Source organism: Indicator indicator, chromosome 32, assembly GCF_027791375.1.
Source record: "Indicator indicator isolate 239-I01 chromosome 32, UM_Iind_1.1, whole genome shotgun sequence".
NCBI classification, from domain to species: Eukaryota; Metazoa; Chordata; class Aves; order Piciformes; family Indicatoridae; genus Indicator; species Indicator indicator.
In genome coordinates this window covers 1786609-1810865 of record NC_072041.1, presented here as the reverse complement: position 1 = coordinate 1810865, position 24257 = coordinate 1786609, and the positions used below count along the sequence as shown (strand labels likewise).

General features: G+C 46.7%; 1 protein-coding gene across 1 annotated transcript in view; it reads left to right on the top strand.

The window, feature by feature from the left end:
- SKI (SKI proto-oncogene) overlaps positions 1-17914 on the top strand; it is a 99256-nt gene extending 81342 nt beyond the window's left edge. Inside the window, exons 2-7 of the mRNA XM_054395040.1 lie at positions 10733-10858; positions 11441-11556; positions 12908-13182; positions 13398-13699; positions 16122-16352; positions 17617-17914. Coding sequence (XP_054251015.1) covers positions 10733-10858; positions 11441-11556; positions 12908-13182; positions 13398-13699; positions 16122-16352; positions 17617-17805 — 1239 coding nt within the window. The 3' untranslated portion in view covers positions 17806-17914. The remainder of the gene's footprint in view (positions 1-10732; positions 10859-11440; positions 11557-12907; positions 13183-13397; positions 13700-16121; positions 16353-17616) is intronic.
- Positions 17915-24257: the final 6343 nt, after the last annotated feature.

Genomic DNA, 24257 nt, shown 5'->3' with positions numbered 1-24257 from the left:
TTGACTGAAAGGATGTGAAGGAAAACCAAGTTCCTTTTAATGATAAAAAATTTGCTCAGTACCTTAAAGCTCTTGGCACCTAAAATATCCTTAGCTATATGCTTGCTACTCTTCTTCTTCAGTCAGAAATGTGCTCATCTTTTGATAACAGGGTGGTAGTTTCCTGTACAACAGGGTGGATAACCATTTTGTTTCACTGGGAGCAGGGGTTTTCCACTGCATGATATTTTAACCTTAATAGGATTTGTAACTATGATCCATGATCAATGTATTGCCACTATACTTTCACCAAGATAGGTTTAAAGCAGTCTTGGGTCGAAAAACTGCATTGTCTGTTGGTTAAAACAGAAAAAAAATCAGTTACTGGTGATGTGTTATACTCAGTCAGTGACTTTGGAGGACATTTGGGCTAATTGCAGTTGTGCCTTGTAGCACTTGGGCTTCAAAGCAAAGAGCCAGCTCCTGGTCCTGTGAGTAGGAAAGATGCCAAAGTAAGGGAGATGAAATTCAGATGAACTGCATGATGGTTGGACAAAAGAGCACCAAAAACCCTTTCCAAAAGTTTAGAGCCCCTTCCCTGGCTTCATAAAGTGTCTGGTTGCTGAAGGTCATTAAGTGTTAGTTGCTACCTGGGGAAGAGCCTGTGCTGGGAGAAGAGCTGGGGCTGGTGGGAATCACAAAGGGAATGCTTATCCCTTATGTAACGTTTGAGACTGAAGTGGGGATTTTGGCTGGCAGAGTGGACTTGTCTCTGCAGTACAGGAACTGCTGCCTTGGAGAGAGTTTGGAGCTAGAACTTGCATGCAGTTCCAGCAGGAGAACCTGATTCCATTTCAGAGAAAATATGAGGAGAAAATGCTGTCTGCAAGCAGCTTTTTAATTACCAGGGCCCTGACCCCATAGATAATGCAGCAAAGACTGGACAAAACAAATCTGTTCATAGAGGAAATTTGGAGTTTTGCTTGATGAATCCAAGGGCAGAACTTCCCTCAGCTTCAGTCAGAGCACAGCAGAGCCCTCAGCTCATCCCAGCTGCCAGGGCTGCTCTGCTTCCCTGGAACACCCATGGCACAGTTACTGCTCCACTTGTTTTCCGCACTCGGCTGCATCCCTTCCCGTCGCACTGACAGGGCAGCAGAGTTCCCAGGCAACTGCTGCCAATAAAAACGACCAGGGGAAAAGAGGCCATTCTTCCTCCTTAGCCCCTCTGACCTGGTTTATGCTTGTCTCCATCACTGGCTCTGCTCAGCCAGTGGGAAGTGTGAGCTGAAGTTTTTTTCTGTGGTTTTGTTTTGTTTTCAGGCACAGGGCAGGGAATTCTTTTCAAGCTGTAACTTTTAGTTTCCACTGGAAGGGCAAAACAGACTCTCTTAGCCAGTGGAAAAGAGGCTTTCAGTTGCATTGGCCAAGAGGCAAAACTCAAGTACACCATGTAACAAGTAATCAGTTGTCTTTAAAAGAAAAAAGGGGGTGTGGGGGGTGGGGAAGTCAAGGGAGTGCTTGATTTGAGGGATTTAATGCTGACATGGAGCTAGTTGACAGCCACATTTCACACATGGCTTTTACTTTGGTTCTGGCTTATTTCAGTTTTCCCATCTGTGCAGTGGGTATCATCACACCATAGTATGATGGCTTTGGTGGTCTTATGCTTGCCCTCAGCAGAGGGATTTCAACTGGAAGAATCAAAGAAGCAAAATCACTTTGAATGGGAAATACTCATTTTGTTGAGCAGCTACTAAAAATTCATGGAAATGTGAGAGTGCAAGAGTGGCTGTTGAAAAGTAAATATTTGTAGAAGATTTGGAGAGTTTTTAGGATTTATAGGATCAGATCTATATGAAAGATTAGTTTTATATAATAGCAAGTAGAACAGTGACATAAAAGAGTAATTGTTGAGACCACGGATTCCTCAGTGCAAGCTTCTAAGCAGCATTTTAACCAAGCTTCACTAATACTGGACTCAGGAAAAAGTTAGCAAGCTGCTGTAAAGTCTCCAATGGCCCAGTGGAATCCCAGAAATTTTACCAGTCCTATGGTTGACTAGAAAAGTAGAGAGATGATTTCCATTTCCTCGAGAGATGATTTCCATTTCCTCTTTCCATTTCAAAATCAGGTTTCTGGAGCTGGAAGTTGTTGCTGGTTTTGCTATACCTCAGCTTAGCAGAAATGCCTTACTATGTGCTCCTTAGGATAAGAGCAATCATCAGATATCATCTGGCCCCATTTCTGTATTAAAGAATAAGAGAAAGAAATGTTGAGACAGGAGAAAAAACTTTGTTCTTCTTTTATGCTAGCCAAGAAGCTTTGAAAATAGATGATGGCTTACACCAGGTTCTGGATAGGGTGTTCTAGAGAATATTTTAGATTTGCCTTTACAAAATCAATTCATCAAAGTGTACTCTGTAGGAATTTGCCTTAAACTGAGGTTGTGTCTGGAATAAAATAGTCCAGTCCCTTTTCACTTCTTCTGCGGTAGATTTTGGATGTGATTCCACATTAAAGATTTTGCAGAGGTTTGAGAAACTTGTTTCTTGATTTCTTTAAGATGAGCTTCCTCTATAACCATGTGAATAAGACATCACCTCCTTGGACTGGCTGGGATAGGAAGGTGGCTTTACATTGCAACCAGTGAAGTAAAATCAGGCCTTTGCACAACCAGAAGATCCCCCCTCTGGATGAGACAAAGTGAGTCCTTGTCAGCTCAGCAATAGGGAGAGCAGGTTGGTTCCAATGAGGGTTTTTTTCACAGCTCATTTTTATGCCTGTGCATTACAGGCACTCTCCAAAGCGTTCTCAAGTGTGGTTTTTGAAGATTCCCCACAGGTCAAACTTGGGGGACACACTGGAAGCCAGCATGTGTGCTGTGAAGGCAGGAATAGAAAGCAAATACTTCCCGTAATCACACGTCCCAAAATGACAGGGTAAAATGAGTACTTTTGCTTCCACCAGAGCAGTGAAAAATGGGAAGATGGAAAGTCTGGACTCCTGCCCAATCAAACCAAAATTGTAAAAAAGAAAATAAAACAAATGCTCCCTACACTGCCTAGAACCACACTGCAGTGTGGAAGGCTTTTTCCTCTTTTCAGGGTATACAGTAGATAAGCAGTAAAGCTTCTTACACCCCCCTGGCACAGCAGTATTTTTAGCTGGTTTTTATTATTGACACAAACTCTTTGTAGCTTTCAATCTCTAGCTGGATATATTTATTCTTTTTAATCCATGTGAAAGTGTAGTCCTTAGAAAGATCTTTAATGCCTTATTAATCATTTCTGGACCACGTCACAAAGAGGCTTTAGGAAGCAAGTGTTCTATCCATAGCTTGTGAAGGCTTAAAGGGGGCAGATAAAGGGCCCTTTTACCCCCACTGAAGGTACCTCTCATTTTGCCTTGTTTAGTTTCATTTTAACTCAAAATCTGAAGTCTTCAGAGAACCAGAGGAGCAGGGAACACACTCTCTTCTCACGTGGGTCGGGCTGTTCTTAGACAGACTCAGGCCTGCAGTTGATAAAATCACCATGAGGAGAATTCTAAGTTCAGTTCCCAAGCTCAGGAGTTGTGGTCTCCGTAACCTCCAGAAGCAGTGTTGAGTACTGATCACTGGTAGAGGTCCATTTCTCCTGAAATGCCACTTTACAAGGCTGTGCAACAAGACATCTGTGTGTCAGTACCAGTCTTAGGGCTCTGGAGAAAAAAAATGACACTGGTAGAGTCACCACTCAGTGCCTTGGCTTCATTGTGCTTAAAATAAGTCTTTGCATCCTTTTCTTCCGAGTAAAAGTAGAAGATAAACCTCTTAGCACTCTTTAAAAATGGACAAGTAATACTGACTGGTTTATCTCTACAGGGTCAGCTGAGTTCACTGCTCCATGGTCACACCAGTGAGCAAGTCAAGCCATTTAGAGGAGAACCTAAAAGTTCTGTCTTTCAATTACCACTTGAATTTACTCAGTGTGCTCTGCATGGAGTAGGAGCAGAGCTCACACACTGATTTCTCAGCAATGGTCTATGCAAATATTTTCTAGAGACTCCTGGGGCTCTTCTGGCATTACCAACAGCATGAAATCAGCAGGTTAGGGTAGTGGCTTAGACTGGCATGTCATCATCTACGATTCCTGTAGAAAGGTGCTTCTAGAGCTTCTCAGACTTCATGTATTTTATTGAATAGTTGTGCAGGTAATGAGAACAATAATCTCTCCCATTTTTTATTCCTGCTATGCTTTGACTCCCAGTATTTCGCTTTTTGTAGTGCGTTTCCTGCAAGGAAATGTTAATGAAGGGCTTTGTCCCAGTCCCAGACCAACAAGAAGCATTGTCATGTGCTTCACTTGCAAATGCCATAACTGAGAGCAATGCAGTTGCCTGGAAAGGTGCTTTCAATCCATTGGTTTCACTGTGTATGGGGGTTTGGCTATTGGATAAGTGTATTGCTAAGAGCAAGCTAGTGGTGGTGAAGTAAGCTTGGCAAAGCCTGGAGAATACATAGAGCATCTCAGCAGCATGCCTGAGATAGCTTTTATTCTTGACATGTCTTTTGAAGTAGAACTGAAATAGTGTTGGCTTCCTCAGGGAGGGCAGTGGAAATGATTTGCATAGAATCAGGGGGATCAATCAGTAGCAAAACCTGGAGTCACAAGCCCTTCTCTGCCTGTGTGTTCCACCACTGTGTCCTCTGCAAAGTCATCTCTTCCAGGCAGTTTACCATAGGAGGGAAGTTTGGTTGCGGTGTTAGACTGGTCTCAAAATTTCCATGGCTTGTGGTGCAGACATGTTCATTGCCAGCAGGAGTTGCACCTCTGCTCTCTCTGTAGGACAGTTGCTGGTCGAGGTCTTTGCTTCTGCAACAGATTCTCTTGGAGTAAATGTGAGCTGAGATGGGCAGATGAGAGGTTTTAACAAAAACATAGTAAATAACCAGATAACTTTGAATCAGAGGCTCACTAAATGAGTGGAAGATTCTGCTCACCCAGTGGACCCTCAGTGCTCCTCAGGCACAGACCAGTTGAGCCTGCAGTGCTGTACTGGTGCAGCACAGGCTAGCTTGCAGCTTCAGCACTGAGCGCCAACATGGGCATTCCAAGCTGGTGGTGCAGGATGCACACCATCAGCTTTTTGCTCTTGCAGAGTATTTTTACCTTCAGGTGTCTGACACGTTGTGAACCCAGGCAGCCTCTGGGGTTTCTCCATGCTTATATCAGACCAGCCTCTGGGCTTGTGGTTTGTGCCTGAAATGAGAAAGCTGCTTGATTTTCACACCCAGACAGGGTATGGAGGAGACAGGAAGCCTCACCCTTTCTCATGGTATAACTGAACTCAGCTCTTTGCATGAACCAGCAGCAGAAGCAGGAGCTTGAACCAAATGATACTGAGCTATCTAGAGATTTACAGCCCATTTCTGTTCTTTAGCCTGCTCTGGCTCTACCTGTTTTTCTAACTGCAGTGTGTTCAGAGGAGATGTTCCTGATTTTATACCAAGTTAGGATGTGAAATTGAATTCCTTAGCCTCCCAGTATCTTCCCAATTAATTTTTTCAAGAGACCTTGGGGTCTTTGTGTGTTGGGGTCCTTGATAGATTTGGGGAGCTTTAAATCTTTTGTTTCTGAAGATGCCGCATAGGATGCTGTGATTTCTGCTGGCATGGCATCCACATTCCCAGTCCCTCTTTAAAAGGAGTGGCCTGAGCCAAGGGACAGTTTGCCCAGCTTCATCAGTGTCTGCACAGAGCATGCTGTGCCCCTTCAGCTGCCTCCTGCATAGAGATGAATGAGCAGCCCCATGCAGTGTGGGTCACTGCACCTGCTCCCTGCCTGTCAGAGGCTCTCAAAGCCACCATGAGAGCTGCTCCAGCACCAGGCTGGCCCTGCATCCCTGCCTTTGAAGAGCAGAGAAGCCTGGAGTTCTTACTCTTTCACTCATACCCTTCACCACACGTGGTGGAAATGCATTCACACCTAGCCCTGGAAAGGTTGCAACCACAGACTAACATTGGCTCTCGCCCTGCTTTAACCGAGATCTGTGTTTTCAATTAGGGATTGAAGCTGGATGCCAGACTTAGCCCCAGTTATGGGCAGATTTTATTGGCAGGGGAGAGATCTGAATGTGGAGCATGGGCTGCTTTTCTGAAGGTGCTTTTCTAAGCTCAAAGTTCCACAGGCAAGGAGGCCTCTTAAATATTTTCAACTCCCTTCACCTAAGGTTTTTCCATTCTTAACGAGGCAAAAGCAGCCCAGTTTTCACTGCCCCTGCACATGATTTAGCAACAAAGCAAATACTGGGTTGAGAAAGAGCAAGCAGAAATCGGAGGGATTTTAAGAGGGACCTCAATGATTTGTGGACGTGGGGTTGCAGGGGGCGGTGTTAGCTTGTTCAGTAGGAGCTGGATGGTGTTTTACACAGGGTGTAGGGCACTCGTTGGGCAGTAGGTGCTGGTGGGGTTTCACACAAGGTGCAGAGCACTCGTTCGGTGCTGGTGGGGGTTTTACACAGGGTCGTTCAGCAGTAGGAGCCTTTGTGCAGGCCTGGGCTGTCAGTGCTGTGAGCTCTGAGCAGCGCAGGTCGTGGCCTGGTCTGGCAGTGTCCCTCCCAAGGCCCAGGCTCTGTCCTGTTGGAGTGGTCTTAGCTTAGCCCCTAGTGGATGCCGCCGACAGCACAGAGCGGCCTCTGGGACAGAGCAAGCAATGGGGGAGGAGAGAGCAGAAGTCATCTCCTCAACCCAGTTAAGAGTGTTTGAAATAAGGGAAGGAAAATCACTTCAGGGAATGGGGTTTGGAATCAAGAAGCTCAGCCATCAGCACTCCCAAATCTTAACGTTGAAGACTTTTGCTTTTTCCTGCTTCTTTGCTGCAAGGCGAAGCAAGGTGCTGGTGCTGCTGCTGCTGCTAGGCCTGCTGGTTCTGTTTGGGTGCAGAGCACTGGGGAAGGCTTTTCTGTGTGAGGAGGAGGGGGTCAATAATTCTCCTGCTCTCAGGGTTTGTTACTGTAACACTTAATCGAAGTAGAAAATGTGATCTGACATGTCAAATGTGGCCCTGGCTGGCTAGAGGCCAAACTGGGCTGCTTAATTTCAGTTTGCCTTAAAATGGCTGACAGTAAAGTTCACATGCCCAAACTTCCCTTTGGAATGTACTTTGGAAAGCTTTTTTTAGTAACTTTATAAATCTTTCTAGATCTGTTTTTCCTCAAAACCCAATTGCTTCAGAAAACAACATCCAAAAGCTTAAGTAAATGTTTCACATCGCCTTCCTAGTCCCATTTTGTATCACAAAGTTTCTTCTGTGGGCTGGAGAAAATAAATATTACCAAATCACTTTGCCCAGCACAAAGCCCATTTGACAACAAATTATTAAGTTTCCTTCAATGGAAGAAAAATGGTATTTGAAGCAAGGAAATATTTATTTCAGCTTTCTAGGGTTTGTGTTCAAGTTTTTCTTAAGTCATTTTATGAAGATGACAAAAAAGTTACATCATATTTTCAGTATTTTGCAACCTTGTATGTTTCATTATTTGGCAAAGAGAGAAAATGAAGTAAAATCATCCACATTTGAGCCAATACCAAGGTTTGCTGGCTGCTGTGGCTGGGTTGGAAGTGTCAGAATGGGGTATATGGTTGCCTGGAACCTGTCCTAGAGTGGGATGTAATTGGTGAGTCATGTGAAGAGGAGGTTTTGTGTTCAGTATCTAGTCTTGTTCCACATCTAAGTGTTGTCTTCTGAGCAGATGTGCTTCTGCCCCTTTCAGCATCAGGGGCTGCACGAAGTAAGAGAGGTGCAGTACCTCACAGCTGCAGCAGTTCCAGAGAGGGGGACAAAAGTCTTCTATATCATATCATAGAATGGTTTGGGTTGGAAGGAACCTTAAAGATCATCTAGTTCCAACCCCTCTGCCATGGGCAGTTTTCAGTGGGATGTCCAAGCAGATAGAAAGATGCAATAGCAAAAATAGAATCAAATGGCCACAGGTTGTAGTTAGAAGCTGTTTGGTGACTTTCAGAGATGAACCTACATTTCTTGCCTGATAGCAGTGTGTAGTGCCTTTATGTTTCATGGACCAGGTGGGAAACCACTGGAACTGTGACATTTTTGCATTGTTAAAATGGAAGCTGGATGCATGCTGAGTTGGTTAAGCGTGTGCTGAGAGGCAATTCCTGCCTCAAGCAGCAGATGATCTGTGTAAACTGAATAGGAGGAGTGGATGGAGAAGAAACTTGACAGAGGTCACCCCAGCAGTTCACAGATTAAGTTGGCAGCAGACCTTTTTAGAGGCCAGCTGAAGTGTGTAACCACTCCAGACAGCACTGGTGAGTGCTATGGTGGGAAATGTCTTGAAGTTAGAGAAATCTGCACACCCCCCTTAGCACCTGCTCTTCTGCCCCCTTTTTCACTCCTTCATCTCTCTGTGGGGAAGACAAACCTATTTTGTCCCCATGCATGCCCTTGTTTGCTGCTGGGGCTTTTCTAGCAGCAGCTCATGTTTTCAGATCAATACTGGCTCCTGGCAACAAGAGGTTAAGCATCATTTCCCAGGTCTGCTGAAATGTTCTGTGCTCAGAGCCCTCCTGATCCTCGGTGTCAGCCTTGATTTAAAAGGGAGGGAGTGAGGGACAGAGGAGAAAGCTGGAGGTGAGACACCATTTCTGTAGAACTGCCCCTGAAATCACTCTGTTGCTGTGCCTTGCCTCCAACCTTTCTAAAACCTGACACTTGCTTTCCTTTCCCCAGAGCTGCTTATTTTCATACGGGACCCATGGTACTGGTCCCAGTCTGGCTGTGGGAGCCCTGTGGTGGAGGAGGGTACGTGGGGGGTACAGGGCCCAGGATGGCCAACTCCACGCCTGCCTGAACAGAATGTTCTGCAGACAGCAGAGTGTGGATGGTCGGGGGGAGGAATGGGTTTCCATGCTGAGTCTTGCCACCTGTTGCCTTTCTCATTCCAAGCCCCCTTCCTCCCCACCCTCCACCCCAAGTTCCCCTCCCCACACAGCTCACCGTCCCCAGTGGATAGGGTTGGGATCAGTGGTCATTTGCCAAATACCTTTCTAATGCTGTCACTAATTCTGCACAGACAGCATCTCTGAAAGCAAACCCAAATCTTTTCCAACGCATTGTCCTGCGTTTTCTACAGAAATGCCTTTTTCTTCCTTGGCTTAGATGGGAGGGACTGTGCTACAGCCACTACAAGAATCAGCCCTAGGGAAGCCTGAAGCTGTGCCCAAAGAATCCTCTGCAAATCCATTGGAGCTGGCATTTGGCACTGGCATAGGCTAATTTTATACTTGGGGTGACACATACACACCCATGTCATTCCTCTTCATCTGCTACATATGGAAAGCTGCCCCAAGCTCTGAGCGCCAGGGAATGTTGTACTAAAGCCTCCAGCCTTGGTTTGATTATGTTACTATGCACTCTGGGCTGGGGAAGCAGTAAGAGTGGTGTGTGCTGCCAGATGAACTGGCATCAGCTGGACAGTTCCACACCACTGCCCTGCTGCCATGGAAGTAGCAGACTCTGCATGGGCATGAGGTCATAATTTCCTCCTCTTTCAGGTGTGCAAAAGGGATGGCACTGCTCTAGTTAGTGGCCTGGAAGTCAGGTGGGGGAGCCTGGAGAAGTGCATTTTAAAAATGCTGCTTGTGGTTTGTCCTGTATTCCTGAGGTAAAGCCACAGAGGTGCCACCCTCAGGAGGGGATCGTCATTGGAGGGCAGTCTCCAAGTCCCCAGTTTAAGATGCCTTGATGGGGACTGATGTTCTGAACACAAGACATTGGTAAATAAGATCCTTCCTTTCACTGGCAAGAGACCTGGCTTTGGAGCGTTTCAGGATCTCCAGATGTTGTGCAGACACACCTGTATAAATACACAAAAATCACAGCGAGGTGTAAGGATGATAAAAATGAATGCAAACAAGAGCAGCGTGGTTCCACTACCTTCCTTAGAACCAGGTTGCATGGGAATATGGAAAGGCAGACAGTCAGAAAGAAGAAAAAATAGAAGCCAAGGTGGTACATTTCTCTTCTTACTTCTGGTCATGGCACAGCATAAGGTCCAGAACCTTCTCCCTCCCTCCTGATAGATGTATTTGTGCTGGCAGGGCTTCAGGCTGGTATCCCCAGTGCACCAGTTAAACCAGTAGTTACCAATTTTTTTGCAAGCCACGCTGGGACTATAGGAATTTTATTCCTTCACAGTGTTGAAGGAAAGGGATTTTGCTTGCCAAAGGGCTTTCTTATGCTTGAGGATGATTTATGGGCCAAGCTGAGCCACTTGTGGAAAAGGCAAAGCAGCTCTTGGCAGCACCCCCAGAATCCACTGCAGCTGTGGGGTAGTGAAGTCATCGGCATAACAACCACTGCAAACAGAATAACAAAGTCTGTTCTGTTCTCGTTTAAAATAATCTTTCCAGTTCAGCAGCCACATTAAACCTCACCTTTCTGCATGCAAAAATAAGAAAGGGCTGATGGTTCTCTGTATCATGGTGTGAATGTCTCACTGCAGCACTGCCTATTGCTCCAGCACCATCCACACTCGATCAGAACATGTTAAATACAGGGATGAAGCCACACTGTGCCATAGCTTGTGCCTGTCCCTCCTTTGTTTGTCCTTAGGCTTAAAAAAAAGCAGAACCCCTCCCCATGTTTCTTTTAAATATAGAATTTACTTTTGCCTTGTAACTTGTTTCTAAGCTGATTGCAAAATGAGTAATTCTGTCTTTGATTTTTCTTGCCTGTCTTTGTTTCAGGTCCTGTCAGATCCTCCTGCTTCCAAAAAGCCCAAAATAGATGACTCTGCTTCCCAATCTCCAGCTTCTTCTGAGAAGGAAAAACAGTCCAGTTGGTTACGGTCCTTATCCAGTTCATCTAACAAGGTGATTGCTGAATACTTTGCAGTCCAAAGAGTGATGCATGTAGCATGGTTTGGGTTGGAAGGGACCTTAAAGATCATCTAGTTTCAACCCCGCTGCCATGGGCAGGGACACCTCCCACTACAGCAGGTTGCTCAAGGACTCTGCTGAAATCAGAAAGGAAAAGGAGAGGAAGAGCTTGCCCAGGTTTCTACATCAGTAACATCTCCATCCTTTTCCCAGTAAACACTGAGCTCTGCAGTCCTCCCAGTTCCCTTGTCATCTTCCAGTGCTCACTGTCCTTGACTGTGACAGTGAAGGACACAATCCCTTCACACCTTTGAGCTACAAGAATCCTGCAAGACCCAGAAGCCTTTTGTGGTCTCTGCAAGCTCCATGTTCTTCACTGGCAGAGCCAAGCCATGGGAAGTTGGACACCAGTGCAGTTCACCTCTCCCAGGGAGTCTACAGATCAGGTTCTAGCCCATGGGGAGTAGTTTCAGAGATGCCAGACTGTGCCCTGGGAAGCATCAGCATCACTCTGCTGTGATTCATAGTTTAGAAGATTGTTCCTATGGACTTATTTTTCTTTCCCCTCCTCCACAGAGCATCGGCTGTGTCCATCCTCGCCAGCGTCTCTCTGCTTTCCGGCCCTGGTCCCCCGCGGTGTCAGCAAATGAGAAGGAGCTCTCCACCCATCTGCCTGCCTTGATCCGAGACAGGTGAGGGGACAGTGGCTGAAGGGGCAGGGCTTGGGGGCTGGGGAGATTTATTTGATGCCAGATTGCTTGATGGTTGTTCTCTGGCACTTTTAACCTGTGGCTTTGTAACTCACTCAGCCCACTCCTGTCAGATGTAAAAGCATTTGCAGATGCAGAAGGGAGACAGCAATGGAATGGGTATTTGGTGGGTCCAGGAAAGAGGTTTTCTTAGGCCACAGAAGGCTAAAGGAAGGTTGCTGCTGGGAACTTAGGATCATTTGTGGGTACAGTCATCAGAAGCTCTTAAGACTTCACTGTTTAGAGGAAAATTGAGTTACTCTTAGTGGTGGTCAGGGACCAGCCAGCTATTTCCAGGCAATTTCCAACTGGTGCCTGCAGCAGCTGTGTAACACTGGCAGCGCCATGGGAAGAGGAAGGACTCAATCCAGGCAACACCATTCCCTCCTGATGGCTAGGGGTCCAGGTGGTCATGGTGGAGCACACTGGGCAGGAGAGCCTGTGGAAGACTCCTCAGCTTGTAAGACCCATTAGAAAGCTGCTGTAGGCCAGATCCTGCACTTGGTATCAGAATGAGTCACTGGTGTCACAGAATGGAAGGTATCAAGGCAATTGGAACTCTTCAGTCTGACAAACTTTTGAGCCAGATTTCTGTCCAAGGGTAATGATTGCTTTTGGAAAGTTTGACTAGAAGTGGCCAGGTATTTTTAGGGAGCATTCTGGAGAACAGATTTTGCTGCCCATATGAACAAATTTCTTCGAAGCTGTGGGGACATTTTAGTTTATAACTGCAGTATATAGTGAACTGAAGTTGCAGAGAGGGTCTTTGCTATGGTTTTTGCAAACTTCCATGTTTGGCATTACAGTTTTGCTGCCCTTCGTTGGGGTTTGGGCTGTGGTTTGCCATCTATGCTCTCAGACTCACATTGGGTCAAAAGCTAAAGATGCTCAAGAAGAGGTTTTTTTTGCTCTGCCTTCTTAAGGAGGTACCTTTGCCAAGTTCACCAAACATTTGTGGATAGGCAAAAGTAAACTAATTATGCAGGGAGATCATAAACAGCAGCATGACCTCCAGACTCTGTAAGATCTCATCTCTGGTGCTCTCAGAACATGTGGCATTTTGAATGTGTCCCCTTCTGAACTGGCTGGAGGTCAGCTGCAGGAATCATCTCCCTGTCTAAGTGAGTGCAGAACACTAAACAAATAAGGACAGAGTCTTAGCTGGTGAAAAGCAGTGGAACTTCACTGGCATTCCAGGAAATGTCTTGCAGTTTCACTGTAACACATGGCCTGGAAAGCATTTGAAAGCCAAGAATGTGACTGATTTCTCCTTTTGCCTCCCCCTCTAAAGCAGCTTTTACTCCTACAAAAGCTTTGAGAATGCTGTGGCCCCCAATGTGGCACTTGCACCTCCAGCCCAACAGAAGATTGTGAGCAACCCACCCTGTGCCACGGTGGTATCACGGAGCAGCGAGCCCCTGAGCAGCACTGTCCAGCCACGGAAGAGGAAGCTGGCTGCAGAGAACACAACTGTCCCAGAGGCAGCAGCCACTGCTGCAGCCACTGTTACTGCGCCTGAAGAGGACAAGGAGTCAGAAGCAGAAATTGAAGTAGAAACCAGGGAAGAATGTAAGTGACAGAGCTGCCTTTACCTTGTTCTGTCTGTGCTGGATTTTCCTCAGGAATCACAGGAGTTAGCTGCTTGGCTTGTGTTCAAAATACCTTAGTGGGGGGTAAAACAGCCTTCAGTGGGAGTGAAAACCAAGAGTGGAACATAACTGGGAGGGGGGGTTATGCTATTTTAGACATTTTTAAAATTGATTTTTGACATTTCTGTCTTTCAGTCACCTCCTCCTTATCCTCGCTCTCCTCCCCATCATTTACTTCATCCAGCTCTGCAAAGGACATGAGCTCACCTGGGATGCAAGCCCCAGTCACAGTCAACAGTTCCTATGAGGTTGCAACACATTCTGACTCTCACAGCAGCGGGTTGGAAGCTGAGCTGGAGCACCTAAGGCAGGCCCTGGACAGTGGCCTAGATACTAAAGAAGCCAAAGAAAAATTCCTCCATGAAGTTGTGAAGATGAGAGTGAAGCAGGAAGAGAAGCTAAACGCTGCCTTGCAAGCCAAACGCAGTCTACATCAGGTAAGGCCAAAGCAGCTTTCTCTTAGCACTGCCTGCAAATGTTTGTCCAGGTAGACACCATGAGGTGGTCTCCTGTGAAGGAGCGTTGCCTCATTTTTCCCAAATAGCAACAGCCCTCTCTGGGTTGCTGCTGTAAATCCAGTTGGGAAACTGGAGTGTGCAGGAACCATTCCGACAGTTGTAAGCTGGCCACCTGCTTTTGCCTTCGGGTATAAATCCATGGTTACCAAAATCAACATCTCGTCATTACTGTCAAAATCCTCTAGTCCAGCACAGTTTATTTTGTTTTCATTTCACTGAACTAGAAACATTTCTGTTCTGATGGAGGATTTATCCATAGTTTTTAAAGATTTGTGGAAATCCTGAGGGAGGGTATTCCTGGGACACAGACACTGGTGGAAGCTCTGCTGAAGAGCTGAACTGCAGGTCTTTGTTAAGCATAAACCACACTTCACTGGAAGCTTCAGACAGAGAAGCAGTTCCTTCATTCTGGAAGTCCTCAATCCAGCACTGCTGTCCAGCTGCTGGTGCTGTCCAACGGTGGCCAGAGCAGAAAAGGCTGCAGATAAGCACTGGCCATGGGCAAATCACAGGGGGACACAAATCACAGGGACTGAGCAGCCAGGGACCTTCTTTCTTTGAGCTGGGGCAGAAGTGGAACATGGAAATGGAAGATAGAATGTGTAGAAGGGCCTATGGTGCTGTAACCCAGCTAGAAGTGGCAGCCATGAAATGGGTGCCAGCTGTGACAGATGAGCCTTGTGTCATCTGGCATGGAAGACAGCAAACTAGTACCCCCCAGTACTGGTGGTGAGAGCAGGTGTGTGCTCTGGGCAGCTGCTGGCACGAGGTGTTCTGTTTCTTTGGTGAATGGAGTAAAGAACAGTAGCTCACAGATGGGATTTGCATCCAGTGGGACTGTTTGAAGAAGCACCCAAACCCTAATGGCCAGTAGCAGATTCCAGCAGGCAGGAGGAGGTGAAGGAGGATGGTGTGAGGTGTGTGGATGTGACCACAACTGGAGTACAAAGGGCCCAGGGAGGGGAGGCTCAGAGCTGTCCTCTCAACTGACACACTGGTTCTTTGTCACCTGCAGCCTGCCACTTCATTCCCTTCTGTTTCAGCAAATAGATGCTTGGCTTTATGTATTTAAAAAGTAGATGTTTATAAGTAACAGATATTTAAACCGATTTTTTCCATGTCTAAATAAATAGTCAGCTTGCACTTGAAGTGAAGAGGCCTTAGACAAAGGAGTGGTTGAGGCAGTGCTGCGGCATTCAGTGCACCTTGGGCTGAGAGGGAACCTGGCCCGTGCTTCCCACCTGGGCAGCTGCAGGTTCCCAGCTCCAGAGCAGGAGCTGTGGGTGCTCCAGGGGCAGGGCTGAGCTGACCACAGCCTGCCCGGGAGGTGAGATTGTTAGAAGAGTGAATTTCCCATGACCCCACTGCAGTGTAACTCACAGAAATGAGCTGCTGTGAGGGTTTGACTCTGACAGAGGAAATGCTGCTTCACAGGGAAAAAAAAAAATCAACCTTCAGTTTCTAATTTAACCATTTAGGAGACAGCCCTTTAGTGAGCCCCATCCTTGTGCTGCTGCTGGACATGTCCCTTAACAGCTTTGTAACAGCCTAGGAGTTTGTTCCCTTGGACCTTTAGGCTCCTTGTCTTTATCACTTCACTTAATTGCTCTCTCTTGGACGTGAGATTTCCAGGTAGCAGCTCCTGCTGAGGACTTGGACAGTGGCAGTTTCCAGAGCAAAGCCTGGTTTTGATTTAGCTGAAGTTTTAGCCTGGAGATTTCCAGATGCTGTGACAGAGCTGTCCATGGGCTGGTTGCCAGGAGCCTTCCTGCTGCACCCCAGTCATCTCTAACAAACCCAAACTGCCTAGAATTAGAAAGAAGATTCACAAATTGGTTTTTCTGATGCTTGCCTTGAGAGACTTGATAAAATGGAGCTGTTGATGGATTGCCTCAGCAGGTACAAACTTTCCTGTTCAGCTTTGCTCTCCACAAAGGGCACTCAAAGACTGCACCTCTCATAGCACTGAGCATCTTCAGTGCCTTCAGTTTCAGCGCAGGCATTCTGGCACTTGGGGGTTTGAAACTTTGAGCTGGTGCAGAGCACATTGCTCAGAGCTCTCTCCAACTGCACTTCATCTTTATTCAGTCACAGATGGTCACAGCTATTTTGCTTGACAAAGCAAAATGTGGCTGTAGCTCTTCATTATCCAAGAACTCAGGGTATCTTGAGTGCAGGATCTGGTGCTGGTTTAAAGGAGAAGGGCTTGTACAGAGTGAGCTTTAGGCATCAGCCCTGGTCATAACTAGCAGATGGGGGTTCTGGTCTGGGCTGATCCCTGCACAGCTCTTGTTTCCTTGCACTCTTGAGTTCTCACAGGGCCCCTGCTTTTGTTCTCTAGGAGCTGGAGTTCCTAAGAGTGGCTAAGAAGGAGAAGCTGAGAGAAGCAACAGAGGCAAAGCGCAACTTAAGGAAAGAGATTGAGCGCCTGAGAGCTGAGAATGAGAAGAAGATGAAGGAGGCCAACGAGTCCCGGGTGAGGCTGAAGAGGGAGCTGGAGCAGGCCAGGCAGATCCGGGTGTGTGACAAGGGCTGCGAAGCCGGCAGGCTGCGGGCCAAGTACTCAGCACAGGTAAGCCCAGCACAGGAAGCTGTGCCAGCAGGGGAGCTTTACTGGCTCTGCAGCCTTCAGGCTCTGTCTGTAGTCTAATGCCAGTGGCCTTGTTTTGTCTGGCTTGATACAAACCTGGCTGCTGTCTGTGACTCTGCCCACATCATGTCCTTGACAACCTCAGTCCTTACACAGGCTGTTACCAACTTGCTGCACCACCTGTGTCAGTCCCACATCCTCTACAAAGGGGCTCCTGCGCATTCTCTCTCCCTAAGGATAACTCCTGGAGTGGTGTTACAGGGAGCTCTTGGAGCCTGTGTGTGCTGCAGCAGCTCCTGCTTGGTGCTTGGTGGCCCTGCTGTGACACCTGATGCAAGAGCTGCCCGTGGCACTTTAAGGGAGGAGGGAAAGAGGAAAAGAAAAAGCAGCAGCAATCAGAAATTCTTCTCAGCCCAGGCTCTCAATAACGGGAAGGGGAGTGGTCCACTGGTACCACTATGAGACATGTCTAACCAGGAGCAGGAAATGATGTGGGCTTCCTCTCTGCCATCACAGGATGTCTCACTGATAAGAGGTGTCCAGACTAAACACAACCAGAGCAGAGCTGCTGTGCTGGGCGTTACCAGCAGTTCACTTCCACTCAAGCAAAAAGAAATCCAAACAAACCAAGGCCACAGCAAGTGCAGATAAAAGTAAACAGTGAAGGTACCAGAGAGCTCTGCAGGGCTGCAGGTGTCTCCTCCCTGGTGGTGTGATGGGGCTGAAAGGTTCTGTCTGTGGGGAGTTTCAGTGTCCTCTTACATTGCTCCTTGGGACGGAACAAACAGGGTGATAGGAAAGGCTGAAGTCACTGCAAAAAGGACTGCAGCAGGTGAACCTGCTGCAGGTTGGGCTTTGCTAAGGCCGCTGCTGGCACACTGGTAGGGTCCTGTTTTGTGTGCTTAGGGGGGCTGCGACCTCACCAGCACAGGGGGGTGGCAGAGCTGTGATAGCACACTCAGCTGTAAAAGATTAAGGGCTGCAGTGAGCAGAGAGCTGTTCCACCAAGGCACTCCTGACCTTTCTGGCGCACACTCTCCTTTCTGGAACTTAAGCCACCAGAAATCTTGAAGTAGTTCAGGGTGAAACAGTTCATAGCTGTGTAGCAGTAGGGGAAAAAAGTAGGGATCAGGCTGGAAATGGAGGGGTTTGTTACTGTTCTCATATTGTCCGTGGTTAAGTCTACAGCATCACAGTGGCACTGAAATACACAAATAGTTTGCATTTCTAATTTGCTTTTCTCTAGATTGAGGACCTGCAGGTTAAGCTTCAGCACGCAGAGGCTGACAGGGAGCAGCTCCGGGCTGACCTGATGCATGAAAGGGAGGCTCGAGAACACCTGGAAAAGGTAGTCAAGGAACTTCAGGAACAACTGTGGCCTAAATCCAGCAGTCAGTCCAGCAGCGAGACTACGACAAGCAGCCTGGAGAACTGAAGCACCACAGCAATTAGAGCCCAGAGCAGGAGGTGTCTGCACAGTAAGGGAGGTGTGTGGGGTACGTGTGATGCATGTGTGAGTAGTTGTGTCCTGGCACACAGGTCTAGCCGTGTGGATTCCCATTAGGTGGAAGGCAAACGTTCCTCTTGCTAACAGAAGCACTGAGTTACGCCTCTTGTTTCTCCAGTCCATAGCACAACGTCTTACTGTGCCTATAAAACACGAAGTGTTTGTAAACAAAATACTTTTGAGTCCACAGCAAATTTTCTACCGGCAAACTCCAAGCAAGCAGCATCGTCCAACTGAAATCAGAGTCAAAGGCAAGCATGGCAGTGGTTTTGTGTTGCCCTTCTGCCTCTTGGAACATTTTGGAATTTAAAAAACAAACTTTTCTTATAAGCTATTTAAAATAATTCATTACACAGACTTGGTATTAAAAAAACTAACAAGATTTTTATATGAACCTGTAAAAGCAAAACCTTGGATGCACAATTTTTAATGACTTGTAACAGGCTTTGGGATTCTCATGGCAGAAGCCCTCTGGTGATGACACCACTTCATTAGCAGTTTTCCAGCCACCCAGGAAGCCATCGCAGTTCTGATCCCGTCCCCTGGCTGTGGAAGTGCAGGCTGCTTTTCTGAGCCGGTCTGTTCCTTAGGGAGAATTCTCCCTTTCCTGTCCTGAACACAAGCAGAAAGGAAGATGCAGGATTGTAAAGCGGGCTGGGTGGGAAGAGGAGGAGGTGTGCTCTAGAATGACAACCCAGCCTTGCAGACCAAACCATCTTCTCTGAAGACATCTTCATTCACTGCTGCGTGCAAGGACTCCCCTCAAGAGAGACTTCAGCTGTAGGAAAAGGAAGAAGGCAGCGCAGAAGGCAATGGCTGAGCTGCACAGGCAGGCACAGGTTTGGAAGTCGCTCTGAAATCTTTACTTCAGCTCTCAGTTTCCTTAAGCCTCATCTCTGCTGCACCACCTCACCATGCCCTCCGTATTCTCCTGCTTTTGTCTTGAACTGTCAGTCAGGAGCTCTGTGCCCACGGAGCGCAGCGGCGCAGTGCTGCATGCTCCAGAACCCAGAAGCCACCTTTGTGCTGCTGTGAATAAGCCTCCATCTTAACCCTTTTTTTTTGTTTTGAAAGAGAAGTTGCTTTAATTTTGGGATCCAAGCCACAGCCCCAGAATAGAAGCGCACCATAGCGAGTCACTGCTGGCTTGGTGCTGGTACTCTGGGTGTTGAGTTGTCATTTAACTGCACTTTGTCCACCCTCACTCTGCATTGCAGTCCATGTCTGCCACGTTTACAGCCAGTGCTCTCCAGCCTGCCCTGCCCGACCCATGCAAGCCATCTGCTCTCCACCCCCCTGACACTTTTACATGGTGTGGAACGCTCCCAAACATGAATTCTCCAGGCCCGTGCACTGCTGGCTCAGTTTTAAACCTGTTCTATGTGGGTTGTAGCCAAGGGAGGTTGGGGAGCACTAGAGATGCTCATGGAAGTGCTTTGTGATTAAAGTGCTTTGCTGAACAGAGCAAAATGATTTTCACCCACAAACTCTCACCTCTTACACACTTGAGCTCCTCAGCAGGAAGTGACAATGTGACCTGGGGCTGCAGATGTGCCTTCCAGCTCATTTCTCCTCTCAGCACGTTCTAGGAGGCAATGCTGACACTATTTTTACCTTAAAGAATAAAAAGGAGGAAAAAAAGAAAAAAAACCACCCAAACCCATGCATCATCATCCACAGGAGTTATTCTGAACAAAGACACCATTTCCAACAACCTCCACTTGCTTTTGGACAGCAACACAAGCTGTGTGAGCTTCAAAATTCTTTCTCAGTAGGCAGAAAGCAGCTTCCAGTCCTGAAATTAGAGCCTTCACTTACAGGACCTTAGAGTCTTTTTTTTAAACAAGAGCTTGAAGCCATCTTCACCACCCTAACAACTGTGAGCATTAGCAAGAAGTCCCTGGGCACCTTTCTGGTACAGAAAGCAGCAGTCTGGAAGGAGCTGGGTGCCTGTGACAGTGTCAGACTGTTGGGAGCAAGAAACACTTCTACCAAGTAGAGGAGGTGAAACTGTCCGTTCCTGGAGAGCTTTACCCTCCTGTGTTTGGGAGGCTGGAGACTGAGTCTAGGTGCAGATCTCCTCTTCCAAAGTGCAATGCAAAAGGAATTTTGATTATGCTTAAGCAGGTTTGGTTTTGGTGTTTGTTTTTTTTTTTTTTAATGTGGTTTTTTGTTGGTTTGTTTTGGGGTTGTTTTTTTTTTTTTTTTGCTTCTTTGTATGTTTTTTTTCCTGCAATTATTAAATCATATGCATGGAAGTAAAGTCTCTGCCACACGTATAGTCATTAATGGGCATTATTACTGTCTTATGTAAAGGGTTTCTTTTGTTATGCAGTGTGCATAAAATGTTCTCAGCCTTATGAGTTCCAGAGCTGTGTTACTCACATTTCTTCAAGGGAAACTAAACTCCAGCCTTAGGTGCTAGCTGTGTTCAGAGCGCTCCTGCTTTGCTGTCCTGCTCCGCTGAGAAATTACACACAGAACAAACAGCCCCACCCCCACTGGCAGCTGCTTCAAAGCCTTACTGGTGAAATTTTGGTGTTTGGGGTTTTCCCCCTGTCTCTCCCTTATGCCTCAACAAGAAGACTGGCAGCAAGTCCATCTCTCTTATTGGCCCAGGCAAAGCAGCCCCCTTACCTGTGACACGCAGCAGTTTCCTGTGTGATCCACCAGCAGCCTTTCCTCTGTGCCCACGATGCTTTCAGCCTCCAAATTTCCTTTTTTCAAAGGAAAGAGACAGAGCAGTGCACTCCAGCAGCAGTCTCTTACCCATAGGTAGTTATTCTTGTCAAGCAGCCAGCAGCACTGTGCTCCACATGTCAATGGGATCAGATTGGCAAGGAAGAAGGCTCCAGCCTGGAGGCACAGCTCTGTTAGACCCAAGGGTTCCTCCTCTGGCTGTGCAAAGCAGGAACTCTAAGGTGTGACATAGGACAAGGTGCACAGTGGTTGAGGTTAGGGCTCAGAGTGAAAGCCTCCCAGGAAAAACACTTTTAGAAACTGAGGTTTAAAACCAGGAAGGTGAAGTAAGGAACAGACATTGTACAGCAGCAGTGCAGCAGCAGGGGAGGGTTGCACAGGCTCAGCTGTGTCTGTGATAACTGCAGTCACCACAGCCCTGTTATTGCTGCAGCACTGAATTCACATCCAGTTCAGAATTTCCCTGCACTTAAGTTCAGCATGGCCCAAGGACTGCTAGAGACACTAACTGAGAAAGGCTGTCAAGAGGGTGGGGACCTGCAGGGGAAACTGCTGAGGGTGAGGAGTTCTCTGTGTAATTTCTGCCCGCACTACCCTCTGCACAGCCACAGCCTGGCAGGGGCTGCTGCTTCTGCTCACCTCCAGTCCCTGCTGCATTCCACTTGCACTCCAGCCAGGAGTGCAGGACATGTCAGCCCTCATCCTCTCATTTCAGCAGCTCTTTAGTTTCCTTTAAGAAGTTAAAAGGGAGAAGAGGTGTTTCCTACAGGCTATTGACTCTCCCTCTACTTAAAAATATATTACTTAACTACTTGTATATTCAGTTTAATTACTCATTGTTTCTATTACTGAACGAAGACTTAACGAAGGGGAAAGAAAAAAATAAAACCAACAGCAATAACATTCATATCTACGGAGCAGCTAACTCTATACAGAATATTCTGCTTTTCAGACAGAACTAGCCAATGTAAAAAAAAAAAAAAACCCACACAAAAAAAGGAAAAAAAGTAAAAAAAGTAAAAGTCCAACCTGTAAATACTTGTTTTCATTTTACACTGTTGTATTATAAGTGTATATGGTGTTTACTTTTTCAGAACTCTTTCTTACCTGGTAGTTGTCTTGTTTTCTGAGTTGTGTTTTTAACCGAGAAGAACCTTTGCTGTCTGTTAGGAGAAAAAAAAAAAAAACAACACAACAACAACAAAAATGAGACAAAAACTTTTTGCAAGTTTTCAATGTGGGTTAAACCTTTTCTCTGGCGTTCACGTTTTTATTTGTCCTAATTTTCACTGTAAAGTATTTTATTACCAAAAGGGTGATATATTTTTTTTTTCCTTCCTTTCCATTCTGCCCTCTCATCAGTCCATGTGTTATAGAGGGTTTGTTGTTTGTTTTTTTTTTCCTGTTGGTTTGGTTGTTGTTTTGGGTTTGTTCTTTTTTTATTATTTTAAATCAGCAAAACTCACAGAAATGACATTTTTTCAATTGAAGAAAAAAAGAAAATCTTTACCTTTATAATAGCCAATAGCATTTCAGCACATTTTTGTTATCCTGGTCTCTCCTATGCTGCTGCTAATGACAATATTATGACTTACTCTACTATTCTAGAACTATTTTTATGTAAGTAATGTATGCTTTCTTGTTTATAAATGCCTGATTTAAACAAAAAACAAACAAAAATAAGAAAAAAGCTTGGCATATTTATCTATTTCGCTGTGTACCTTGATAGTCCTTTTCCACCCCCTTTTCCACAGCCCCTCCCCTGGAAGCAGATAATATTGTAAAATAAAGGACTTTATGAGATTATGTATGAAAATAGCTATGCTTATATACCACAGTGACTGAATGTACAGTGTATAGACGCATTACCTAAAATAAAACTGTTTGTCCAGAAAAAAAAAAAAAAAACAGCAGGAGCTCTGGTCTGCTTTGTGGGCTTCCCAAACTTCTGGCTGGCCCAGGATCTGAGGAGTGCTGGGCACCTTCTTTTGGAAAAGGCAAAACTTCCTCATTTTAGCTTAAGCACCACAACATTCCAAAAGCTGCACACACACAACTACTTGTGTCCATTCCCCAGGCTGCACACAAGTGCGGATCCAAAGCACCAACAGAAGTAACAGCAACAGGACCGATCAAAACCACTCCTAGAGCCCAGTTTGGAGCTCATGGAGCTTACCCTCATTCTCTCCTGGGCACACTCTCAGACCCCACTGCTCACCACAAGCCCAATTTTCTCTACAGCATCACGCTCTGGATTTGCGAAGTTCTCTCTGTCCTGGCATACCAACCCCAACGAGCAGCTGAGGCACCTGAACAGCCTGAGCTAGAGTAGCACCTTGCTCAGAGTTTCTCTTAATGAGCCCCTCTGGGGCATCATTCAACTAGACACTTTCTTTCAGGCCTGCAAGGAGAGTGGGGTTGAAGTGGGAAGGATGCACATGACTTGGTGGGGAAATGCTAACAAGAGTCATGGGTGTATGAAAGTTTGTAGCAGGGCAGAGAAAAAGAAACACAAGAAGGGAAAAACACAGGAGGCAGAGGATGGAAACATGAGTTAAAGCCATTCTCTCATGGTTTTCTGAGAAATGGCTGCAGAGTTTCCACAGCTCTGGGACATTTCTGAACAAGTCCCTGTAAAGCAGTGGAAAAGGCAGAGAATGATCAAACGGCTTCAAAAAATAAATCTGCTTCCATTGCTGCCTCACCACAGCCTCTCGCTGTCAGAGGTGCTGGGGCATTGCCTGTTTCTGCCACCTGGCCATGGGCAGAGCTCTGAGCAAGGGGGCAGTGGTCAACACTCCTGGCCTGCATCACTGCAAGGCTCCAGCTGTGTCCTTCCACACCCCCTCCCCAAAGATCACTTGGCAAAGGTAGCTGAACTGAGCCCAGCTCAAACAAGCTGCTGGAGAGCAGAAATAAAAATCAAATTTCCTGAGTCCTGAAGTACGAACCCTTCATGTCTTATTCAACAGCTGATGTTATTCACCAGGAAAACAAACACACACCAAACCCCCACCCAGATCACACACGGTCTTGGAGCTGCTCCTCTGACCCTGGTGCATACATTGCCAGTTCACCGCTGTGGAGCCCCTGCAGAAAAGCTGGCTCCAGAAACATAACCGGGGTTAAGCCTCAGCTCAGGCGGCACCTCGGTCATCACCACTTCACCACCAGCCCCTGAGTTACCTGGCAGGTGGAGCAGAGGGAGAACTCCCCAAGCACACAGCAGCAGAGCTTTGATGGGGACTCAGCAGAAATGGGAGCCTTTGCTTCAAGGCACCCAAACCTCCCTCCTTACGCAGTCCTGCGTTCGCTTGCTGAAAAGACATTAAAGAAAACATCTTGGCACAGCTGCAAGGAAGGGATAAAACTTGCAGAGGCTGATAGGAAGCAGGGAAGCAGTAAAAACCCAGGAGTGTCAGAGTTAATGATGATATGTGAGTAATCCAGGTCTAGAGGCTCTGTCAGTGGGACAAGAGCACAAACACCATAAAGCACAGCTGTGTGACGTACGCTCCAGAGGAATTTTTATTAGCTGGCTTATGTGCACTGGAAGGGTACCTGACTGCAGTCAGATTCCCACACACTTCTCTTTGGGAGGGAAGAAAGTTTCCACAGCTCTGCACGGAGCTCGTGGAGCTGCACTGTTCTGTGCTTCCCTGGCTCCTCTGTCTGAACTT